The sequence below is a fragment of the Cataglyphis hispanica genome, chromosome 11 (genome assembly GCF_021464435.1).
Source record: "Cataglyphis hispanica isolate Lineage 1 chromosome 11, ULB_Chis1_1.0, whole genome shotgun sequence".
Classification (NCBI taxonomy): Eukaryota; Metazoa; Arthropoda; class Insecta; order Hymenoptera; family Formicidae; genus Cataglyphis; species Cataglyphis hispanica.
This window is the reverse complement of record NC_065964.1, coordinates 6,214,278-6,226,058: the sequence shown is the minus strand read 5'-3', so window position 1 is coordinate 6,226,058 and position 11,781 is coordinate 6,214,278. Positions and strand designations below refer to the sequence as shown.

General features: G+C 43.8%; 1 protein-coding gene across 6 annotated transcripts in view; it reads left to right on the top strand.

Moving 5' to 3' along the window:
• Positions 1 to 11,781, top strand: part of LOC126853143 (uncharacterized) — a 61,455-nt gene extending 49,674 nt beyond the window's left edge. For 5 of the 6 annotated variants that reach the window (XM_050598630.1, XM_050598634.1, XM_050598631.1 and 2 more), the window contains 2 exons: positions 304 to 553; positions 10,470 to 11,781. In XM_050598630.1, coding sequence (XP_050454587.1) covers positions 304 to 333 — 30 coding nt within the window. In that variant the 3' untranslated portion in view covers positions 334 to 553; positions 10,470 to 11,781. The remainder of the gene's footprint in view (positions 1 to 303; positions 554 to 10,469) is intronic. The other variant, XM_050598635.1, reaches the window with a different exon arrangement.

Sequence of the window (11,781 nt, the reverse complement as noted above, 5' to 3'; positions counted from 1 at the left end):
ATCTTTTACTCAAATGTATAATTATTCGCGTAATTTATCATGTAAAAATATTGTGCGATTTAAGCCTCAATAGAATCCAATGATCAATTTTCAACTGTATATAACTTATCAATTATCGATAATGGTTCTGGATATTTTGCGAAAAATCGATTATTTAATCATTTAATGTATTATATACGTGTCCAACAATAAGTAATCAAATGTCATCTTTAATATGATGAGGGGCAGATTATATATCCGTAAATAGATTACGCTTCAAAATAATTATTGATATTCGTAACAAAGTTATTCTAATATTTTCAGAGAGATGACGAAACTAATCTTCTCGAGTGATGTTTGTATTCCGGTAACTCTTGATTTTAAAACGCAATGTGAAAAGAGAGGGGTAGAAACGTAGCTATGGTCGATGACGCGTGCATATAGGGGCGCGTACTTTCGACAAGAGTGACAAGCGGGAGAAACAGTGAGAAAGAGGAGGAGAGAGAGAGAGAGAGAGAGAGCGAGAAAGACATGGACCGTTTATGTGCACGACATGGAGCAGCGGTGGAAGGAGGTACGTGACACAGACGTCACATTAGATTTGGAGACTAGACGTGTACACCGGCACACAAACGTATCTCGCGGTGATCTCGCGCACCTCCATCTCCCCCCGCGTGCCCTTCTTCCTTTCGCCCCGAGCCGAGCACTTCGCTTTTCGGCGGCGCGCGGCTGTGGCTTCAGATACCGCGGAAGATAATCTCTTCAGAGCGAGAGGGAGAGAGAGAGAGAGAGAGAGAGAGAGAGGGAGATCTACACCAAACAGCGTGAGCGGCTAAAACCCTTGCCCGGATAATATAGATAACATTCAGCTCGCGCTCTCCTCTCCTCTTCCCCTGGCTTCTCCGGTGACTCTCTCTCTTTCTCTTATATGTGTTCCCTCTCTCTCTCTCTCTCTCTCTATCTGTCTAAAGGCGACTGAATTCAATAATGCGCCCGTGTGTACGAGGTCTGAATGAGGGCATTGTTGGCCCCTTGAACCAGTATATACTCTCTCCCGATCTCTCTTTCTCTCCCGCACGCTACGATTCCCCCTTACCCCCGCGCGTTCAATCTATTTATCTCTTCATCTGAATGCGTTCCTGTCCTCCTTTATCTCGGTAAGGTGAACCGTCACACGAACCGCATGCGGGAATCTGCATGTTCCGCGAATGATTCTTTCTCGCGGCAATATATCGGGGTGGAGGGAGGGGCGGAGGGAATAAGAGCTAACAGCTTCTTTTAATTTTTATTATCCTCGTTTGATCTCTTGTACGAATTTTAATAATTTTCCTACAAAGAATTTTAAATCAAATTGTGAAAATTTTACCTCGTCCGCCATTGTTTAATTATGACACCATCATTATCTCTGCGGGGATTCGTACAATTAACCGGCTTCTCTCGGCGTCTTTAACACTTGACTCATTAATAATACATTATTAACGTCGTATAATAATATGTTTCCTCTACATCCTTACTAAAAACTGCTTAGTCTAACGCCTTTAAGAAACCTTCGCACATCTTCAATCTCGGTATTTTCCTTCGCGTGTATCCGCGGTAACGTTAAACAATTATGTACCTCGAACAAAATCTGATGGAACGGCAAAACGCTTTGAGCGATCATGGACCTCCCCTCTCTTCCCGTTCCTCACGTTGATCACGAAGTTGCCTAAAGCGTTGTAATAAGCTATAAAGATACCGCGGCGGATACCGGCGCGCGGTGTATACGGCGAGCCCTTCCTTATAAAGATATGTGTATCCTGCATCGAGAATAATTATATAGACGCGTGCACGGTCCGTAAAACAGCAGATTCGTACCGCAGATGCACCCTCTCGATGCACCACGACGTCCTTCTCTCCCGTTCTCCTCCAATCTTATCGCAGCTCGCGCGTTTATCGACGTTTTAACGATGCGCGCCTTTCACCCTTCTTCAAGGAAACGCGGAAACGACGAAGAGGCAGGGATTTATTTATTTATTTATTTTTTTTTTGTTTTTAATTAATACTGAGAGAATATATTTTTTCATTAATCGTTTTCTATAATAATCGTACTTAACTGTAATGTGGAGAGGAAATCTCGGACGCTTATTTTCCCCTCGTGATGTAATAAATCGATCAAAATAATTTTTTTTTTTCTACAAATTTATATATTAAATATTTAAATTAAAAAAAGACGAATGTTTGAAATGTCAAAGTAAATGTTGGAAAATTAAGTTCAAAAGTATAGGAAAGCCCGAAACGATAGAACAGGCTAATAAAATGTGCCGATGAAACTTGACACATATCTGCGGTGCGTATAAACATTTTCGCGTAAATGTTTGAAAAATTTATCAAGATCAGACATGGTCCTTGCGTTAATAATGCCGATCAATGTTGGTTCGCGCAGATGGCGATATTAAACGTAGACGGCCGCAGTGATACCTGTCGCGCAGGTGCATCAGATGCGAGACACCTGAGGCCGACATTTAACCGTCTCATCGGTGTCCCGCTCGACTTATTGATGTCGCTGTCCGATCGATTTTAGACTCGATAACGAGTTGTTTTCCCACTGATATCTGGCAAAAAATCGAGACGAAGGCTACCGTCGTCTTAACTAGAGATCGCGAATAAGTAACATGACTTGCCTGCGTCTTTGCTTTGCTCCGGAAGCTTGTATATAATTAAAGACAATTAATGTATTACGAGATATCAATTTTTCGAGTTCAACATAATTGCGGGATTACGCTAATTAAGCGACGACCTGCCTATTTCCATGACGCACGCTCGTAAATTCTGCGCACGTCGTAAATTACCGGTACCCTCGTATATCCTTCTCCTCCCTCTCTCCCCCACATTATTCCCGATACATATATTAAATAATAATTACATTAATGCACCGCGTACGTACACGCGATGTAGCGAACATGCATGTGTGTTAAATATAACCGTCGTTGTTGGTTCTTAAAAATCGCGAAGGAAAAATTGCGGAGAAGAGAAATATATCTGTCGCACGCCACAGATCCACTCGAATCCAACGGATTAGGCTTATTTTAGGCGCGTGCTTAATAATGCGCCCGGGGTGTAATTTACGTTTATCATGGCGGGAGGAAACCCGGAGGTGAATCGAATCGGTCGTCGAAGGCATCACTGTTTACAGGGCTTAACGCAGTACGGGCCAATTGTTCGCGGAGGCCTGCAACAATGGTCTCGCATTACGAGCTTCTCATTATGTCGGTGCCAACTCTTTTTGTTAGCGCGGTGGATTAAGGCCCCTCCGTCGCAGTGGGGATCGTCCCTTTCGAGAGCCCGAAAGGCGTGCGGTCGAACGGTAGGTAGGACACGAGGTCTTAGGGAACCTTTCGAGAGATCGGACGGAAAATGGGGACCGTCCACACGCCCCGACAATACCTGAGACAATGCGGCGTTTTCCAGTTTAGGTGAACGACACATTTCCCGGGCCCGAATCCGCCCGGGATTTCGCAGCGACGACGCGACGGAGCGATCGCGTGGAGAATCCTCCCCGAGGATTTGAGTGATCCTATATTGGGATAAGGTCATCGTGTGGCGCCAGAAAAGTGCACCTTGCGATATATTTCTCGTATCTTTTTTTATATCGCGTACAAGTATATTCTACGATGGAAGGAAAAAATCTTCTTCCTGATTCTTTTTATACGTGTTTTTATTGTGCGATGACATTTTTCGGCAATAAGTGTTTCTTTTAGCGAGAGAATAATAGCAAAATTTTTTTTGGCGAAAAATTGCGAAAGACTTTTAAGTATATACCCACTCGATTCGAAATTTACTATTCGTTTACTGCTTATTTAAAGTACAAAACAGAAGCTTAATTCCTATAAAAAGTAAACAATTATATAGAATCTATAAGCATAAGAAAATTAAGGTTGAAAATAGGAGTAAAATTTCGATTCAATTAATTACTCAAAATTGCAAAATGAATACTGTCAAATATTTATAAATATTAGATCGTCGCGCGTATAATATAATAATGGCACGATCCCTCGCTACTCACTGGACCGATATACCTGAGATAATATATCTAACCTTATGTTGAACACGAGGCCTAAAAGTGTCCGGATTTGTCGCCGAGGATCGTAAAATCCCAACAAGATTCCGATCTTACGATCGGATAAAATCGCTGCTGTGGAATAATGCGCGTTAAGCTCTCAGAGTCGACGAAACCAAAGATCTTTGTCTCCGCGACAAAGAGAAACTTGGAATTGGCATATATCGGACATGTAGGATGCGTTTACACAAAACATACAATTTCCGATACAAGTCTTTAGTCTCTCGATGCATCGAGGAGAGGGAGAAGAAATGTGTCATCGCGAGTGTGGGAGACGACCTATCTTCGAAGCGCTACATCACTTGTACAAGGCTTATCCGAGAGAATTCCATAGCTATACCGTCGATCGAGCGTCTCTCACACCCTCCAAGATGGATCCCTTCATTTTCTTCGAGAGTCGAAGCGCAGAAGAGAGCGGAGAGTAGTCGAGCGTGCGGGTTGCATTCGGCGCGCGCTTAATGGAGACATTGGTTATCCGTGTCTATTCTCTTTGTGCTTCCAATTATCTCTTCCCGTGAGCGTATGCAACATTCTGGACTCTCGGCGTCGTCGCTACGTGAGCGAAATATGCGAGGAAAGAGGAGCGAGAGAAAGAGAGAGAGAGAGAGAGAGGAATGGGAGTGAAAAAAAGAGAACGAAAGAAAGTATTATCCTATCGCGCGCAGAGACTCCCTTGTTATACGTGCGCGAGCTCTGCCGAAAAACACGGGGAGAGACAAAAATGTGCAGGGATGGTCTCGTTTAATATTTTTTGCGGTTTAATTATTTTTTAAATTAAAACTGGACCGCGTACACGCACACATACACCGACGTATGCGTACGCCGTATGCATCGAGTTCCACGCACGATCCACACGTTTTGTATTCCTTCCAGAGATACGCCAGGACGTTCGAGGCTCGACCGAGGTGATGAGGAGAACGCGACGCGAAAGGGAAGAGAGGAGGGTGTTTTGAATGTGAAATACCGTCTCCAGTACGAATCCTACCGCGGTGGCAGGGGTGGCTGATTGCGCGCTCGTTCGTTCACCGGATAGGGTGGAAGGGGGGGAGAGAGAGAGAGAGGGAGGGAAAAAAAGGAGAGCGCGGAATAAAAATGTAAAACTCGCCCCGGGCTTTCTCGGACGTACGTGAGGACGCGGTTCGTATGTGTGATTGTGTGAAATGCGAGTAGTCTTTCGTATATGTGTGTGTGTGTGTGTGTGTGTATGTTGCATCGCTTCGCCATCGCCGCTTACACGTGTAGGTAAACGTCGGGACTTTTCCCGAGGTTTTCATATTCCTGGACCTGTCCCGCTTCGCGGCGTTTTTTCTATTGGCGGTCCCGCAGTTATTAAACCGTTTCATTGGAGACGGGATTTATCTGTCAGGCGAGAAAAGACGTAACGGAATAAGGATATCGCGCCGGCAGATCTTTTCATGCCTAAAGAGTAGTCCCCCTTCGTTTTCTGTCTTTCTTTTTTTTTTAGATTATAATTTTTTTTAATATATATTTCCAATATAATTATATTATAATGTAATATACATAATTTGTTAAATATATTTTTAAAAATACCTTCATGAGATAGTCGACGGCTCAACGCAAGGACGCGAACGATTGCAACAACGGTTCGGCGAACGAAAAGATAATTTCGCGCTATTGGAAACGTCAATGAAATATTTTTCGCGCGAGAAGAATCGCCCACTCGCGCACGATTCGGAACAATATCGTCTAGATCGTGCGCGGGCTCCTCGTAAAAACGTCCGTTTTTTCCTATGCGCGTAGCCGTGTGTATATGCCAAAGTGTACGCGAGCGCACGCGAGAGTTACTGTACAATATATCTTTTAGAGATAACACGCCGATATATCTCTGATATATATTGTTGCCTTCAAACCATACGCGCGTTTTGTACGGTACATTCTTTCGCGACGTATACTTTTTTTTCTCTTTGTCGTCATATATTTATCAGAATTTAAAAAATGCACCTTCGTTACTAATTTCACTTGGAAAATGTAAAATTTAGGTAGTGTTTAAAAAGCTACGCATATCTGTATTAAAATAGGGCGCGGTTGTTGAACAAAGCAATTATTGTCCAAAATTTCTATGAATTTAGAATGCAAATTTCGACTTTTATTTAGAGTTAAAAATTAAAAGAAAAATTATGCAATTGAGACAATAATTGCTTATTAATTAGCAAAGAATTTTTGCATTTTACTTTATAAAGATTTATTATATATTTTAATACTGGAAAGCGCTAGACGGGCGGCGCAGAAACGCCTCGTGAAATTAGAACACGGATCAAGACCAGATCTTGGAAGGCGAAACCATCGCTATCCTCGTATTCTCCAGTATTTTTACATTAACGCGATAAGTCAGGTGGTTCGGATGGCAGGCCATAGGGAGGAGGGGATGAAAGCGGGTGGCCCGTGGGCCGAGAAGATGTATTTTTTCACCCCTTTCTTGCAATAAATCTGCTCGCGGGGAATTAGTTTCGAGATAAAGTATAATATCGGGCCCCCGGTGGGTGACGTCAGAGGCTGCTCCCCAGTATTTATGGCCGCGATAGTGTCAGTCGTGTGCGCTCGCCCGCTCTCTAGCAGCAGTAGGCATCCGACCGCTATTTCCCTCCTCCTGCATCCTCCTCCATCTCCACCTCCTCCACCACCTCCAACACCGGAAAACCACTACCCGGCGAATCCCCTCGTCCTCCCATCATCCCCCGGCCACCCCGACGTCCCGAGGTAAATTATTGGAAAATAGTCGGCCGCTCTGAGATCCTCTTTCCAGCGTCGCGACGCTAGCGCGATCCTTCTTCTGTTTTGTATTCCGCGGTACCTTCGGGTGCCCGTCTGATTTATGCCCTCTTCTGCCACTGTTCGCTTGCTTGCCCTCCTCCACCCTCCCCCTTTTTCTCCTTCCACCCTTTCCCTCCCGATGCCCTTCTGCAAACCTCGCCCTCTGTTCCGGCGCGCAAGGGGGATGAATTTTGTCTCGCGCGCACCGCGCTTTATCTCGCAAACTTTCCATCCCTATCTCATTTCCTCTTTCCTCCGCCCCCACTGTTTTCCGCTCCCTCTCTAGCCGGTATATCGACTTTTTCGTATCCGCGTCTTCGTGATACGCTCCGGGAACAGTCTATAATATAACTGCGAGTGTCTTCATTTTATTTTTTTCCGCATAGAGCTCTTTAAAATTCGAGAATCTTCCGAGAAAGAAATTGCGACATTATTATGTAGTAACAGCTGATCGGCCCGCCCTCGGACCACACTCTGACCGCTCCCTCTCCGCGGCGTGCATACCTTTGATCGTAATTTTGTCGCGTATACATTACACGGCATGACATTGCTCGTCTAACAGATGCGCAACGCTTCTCCCCTGGGAGGTCTAACGAAATAATTGCGACGTCAACACCACGATAGGGCGCCGATCTTGCGGCGCGACAACTATATAATTGTGTATACATATACGTATATACATATATATATATTGTGTACGCGTAGCGGACAGTAGTTCGGATCCCGTCTCCGCACTTGCCACAACAGATGGCCGACGACATTCGATTCGGCCAATTGGTTGCCCCCCGGCGGGTGGTCCTCCCCCTTATCTTCATCCGCCGACGGGGGGTGAAATCGACCCTTTGCGGGCGCCGCGGGAAGGCCCGGTTCTTAACAACCGCGCGATATCGCGGTGATTTCGCGCAACCGGACCGGCTGCGCGCTTCTCGGCCCATTGCGTCGTCATTCGATCCCCGGAATTTATGACCGTCGATACAGGTGGACGTGACGTGGTCCGGTGACGTAAAACGCATCCGCGAACGATGGCGCGATCGTTGGATACGCGAAGGTGGATGAGAAATAAAGGAAAATATGCGCAGAAAGGCGCAACTGAAGTCTGTCTGAAGACAAATTAAAGAAATTGTTGCGATTTTTATATTTTTTCTGCAACCGCAAATAGGAGTTTGTCATTCCACGCGATATGAATTTAATCATCCACGTCGATCGAATGGAGTTACTCGCTTTTGATCGATATATCCCGAGTAACAAGAATCGCGTCGTAAATCGTCTCGTTAATTAGCACGGCCGGGGTCAATTAACGCCGAGTTGGAGTGCGCGGTGCAAATTATCGGGCGATTACACGTGCCATTAGAGGTAACACCGCTGCGAGTACGAGATCGGCCGAAGAGGAGAGGAGGAAGGAAGGATAGGTAGTAAGAGAACGGAGGGGGATAGTGGGGTGAGAAGGCTGGCCGGTGTGCAATCGTCTAATTTACGCAAATTGCAAATCCGACCAGGCCACGTAATGTCCGCCGTCTCGATTCTGTGCTCGCCGACGCGAACGCAAACTAAGATCTAATAAAGCGACAAATCAGCCTAACGAGCGGCGCGCGGACGCTGCAAGTGCCGTTTAACGCGGCGTCCCATACGTTGCATTAAACGGTGGCACTAATGGCTTTCCCATATCTGCGCGTGCTCCGCGAGCATTTCCCGACGTGCGTATGTGCCTTTCTCTTCGGAGATACCTGAAGATATTTACCTCTCGCGGAAATGCAATCGACGAAACATTCCCACGTTTCTTTCGCTTTCATCTCTGAAAAAAAAGACAAAGACAAATAATGTGACATCGAGTTCTAAATAAGTAACATGCAATTCAATCCGATGTTAAAATTCTGATTAAAAATATAAATCATTGAAAGATTCGCGACAAACTCGCAAGCATGCCATCAGCTGATTTTTGACAACTAACCGAAAGGGAACGCGCGCATTCTTGAGGATGACATTTCACTGTCACATTACTCTGTCACGGTTCTGTATCGAGAATTACGTTTCCGAACGTGACCACACAAGCGAGTGAGCATTAAATTCAATATGGGCGAGGGGATAACATCGAGAGAAAGAGACATGAGCGTCCGACGAGCGGACGATACGGTTTCGTCGTAATGACGTAGAGAGAGGCGCCGCTATCTGCGGTCGGTCGGTCGCGCAAAGCGATGTGGCCGAAATTAATTTCAGGCTTGACGTACGGGCGCCTCATAATATTGTCTCATAACTCTCCGTCGCAATGGGGCTTATCTCGAATGCGGTGGCGTTTCAATTAGCCGACGCGACGCGCGGCGGGCTCTCCTCCTCCCTTCCTCTCCTTCCGCAGTCCGAAAGTCTTATCCCCCCCCCTCCCCCCGGTGTTGCATAATACACGCATAAATACGCCAATTAATTTTCGCCAACGGAATTTCGAAATTCAAATCCTCTCCCGAATAGATTCTTATCGGCGCGTCATCATAATGAACGTCTCGTTTCAACAACTTCTTCAGCCGCATTTTACGTACAAGATCGTCGACGTTAGTTTGTCGATTTCCTCTCATCTGGCAACGCAAGCCGAGCTTTCTAGTCGAGTTACGCGAAATTTGCAATACGAATCGAACACCTGTTGCGAAAAGAAGGATATTACAATCCTGGTAAAATTCTCTCCCTGGACTAAAACATCAATGTGCTCGAAAAGAGATATTGTGAAAGAATTTTATAGATCAATTAACTCTATCCAATTGAAATCTTTGCTCTAATTTAAACAATAAGAAAAATAATGAAGCTAAATATATTTAAGTATTCAGTTTCTTATGACTCATCTTGCTATATTACATATAAAAAAATACTGAATTTAATTAAAAAATTATCTGATCATAGAGAGATTCACAGATTAATCAAATGTCCGAAATTTATTGATCTTCCTTTTTGATTGATATAGAATTACTTTTTTGAGAAATCTTTAATTCATTGAAGAAACTTTTGATATAAAATTTGTTCCAGTTGAATAGAGAAAAAAAAAACGTGCTTGGGGTCATAAAACGGTCGGAATATCCGTCTTAATGATTCTTACCGGTTCGCGTAATCTCTTCTGATAATAGCGAACTCCTAGTCATCGCGTTTCGTGACCTGACAATGAGAAAAGTTGGAAAGGCGAGTTTGTGTTCGCAGGCCCGCGAACTGAAAAGACGACGTAGTAGTACTCGACACGACGTACCGAGAAACTCGAGTTACCTTTTTCACCCTCGTTGCCCTCGAGTGGCCGACTACCTTAAGAAGGGCTACAATCTGCCCTATCGACATCTATATATGGCCGAGGGCGCTAAAGCATTTAATGCGGGCCACTTCTTAAACAATCATATCAGCAAGTGCGCCGTCGTTCTGCATTGCAAAAGGGCACACGCACGCGAATACGGAACGCCAATTAACTTTCTTTTGTACCCGTTATTTTGCATAAAAAATTAGCCTAGTAATTTAAGATTGAAGTTGATTAATGGAGGTACGATTGAAAAAATGATAATTATTCTTTGCTTCATTTCTCTAATCTTGATTACAAAAAATTAGAATTATTGGGATCACGTGCATGAATTAAAAAATTAAAATATTTTTCCCTTTTCAGCGATAATTCGGCGTCAAAAAGCGCCGCTTGTGAAAGAACAGCCGGTCGAAACGAAGCGTATAGGCAGGATGCCGAAGACGGCGATTTATTCTCACCAGAACGCTTCTGGGCATCGTGATTCCGCAAAATCGCAGGTCGTGGAAGGTGGAAAAGTAGTAGGACGAGGAAAGAAACCCGGCGCCGTTTCGAGACTGGCGATTTCCAGGGACCTAGACTTTTCGGCTTCGCGCAAACAAGAAACGGGTCACGCCTACCTTGTTATCGAGCACGAGCTCCTTGTCCAAGATTTTATTTTACGATCGTCTAATGTGCGGTTGTCATTGTTGAGCGCGGTAGTATCTAGGCTAGAAAACTCTCTGTTCTCGCCCGCCTTTAGTTAGAATAAATTAAAATCTATTAGATAACAAGACATGTTTTACACGACATACGTGTATGTGAGAATCATGTATGAAAGTATATTCAATTAATTGATTTATAGAAAAAAGAAAGAAATATGTTGTCCCCAAAAAATATTAATAAATTATTCATTAATCAATTATTTCAAACTAAAAAAAAATATCTAAAAAACTTAAATACTATTTCAATAATGTATTTTATTTCTAATTGAAATATAAAATTGAAATTACTTTGACAGAGTGATATTGCGCTTGATTTGACATTATTAATACAATCGCTTAATAGTTAAAGCGCGGTTAGCTTTTGTCAGAGTCGATGAGAGGAGAATCTGAGGCAAGCGTGTAATTAGGTACGTGAACCGGTTCGATCTTTCGATTCGGAGAGTGGAGAGAAATATTGATCCGTAATGATAGAAATTAGGGTAGACTTCCGGGGTGTTTTCGAGTATCCAAGCTGTTAGGATGGAATGCGCTACTGTATAACAATATCGTCGAAAGTTTGGACGATTCTCGGCGGAATGAGAGAGAGAGAGAGAGAGAGCGAAAGTGGAAAAAAAATGATTCAAAGAGTCTGCCAAACACTGTCATTAGAAACGAATTCTGGGATGCATTTACATCACGCGCGCGCCTCTAATTACGCGCTGCAATTATCATGTCCCATAGAAGGCTACTAATTTCGCGTTACATTGAATCAAAATCGCGCTTGATCGGAAAAGACAAATGAGCCTTTACTTCGTTCATTTTTATTCGCCACTCGATTTTTATTTGATTAAATCTCGCTTTATATTATCATGACGCTTCTTTACACTCTATATTAATTTTTAAAAAGCATGATTTGTTGCGAATCGATATATTTATAATTTATGGTACATCAGATAAAAACTCTGGTCGTTACAATTATGGCAATTTCAATGAAT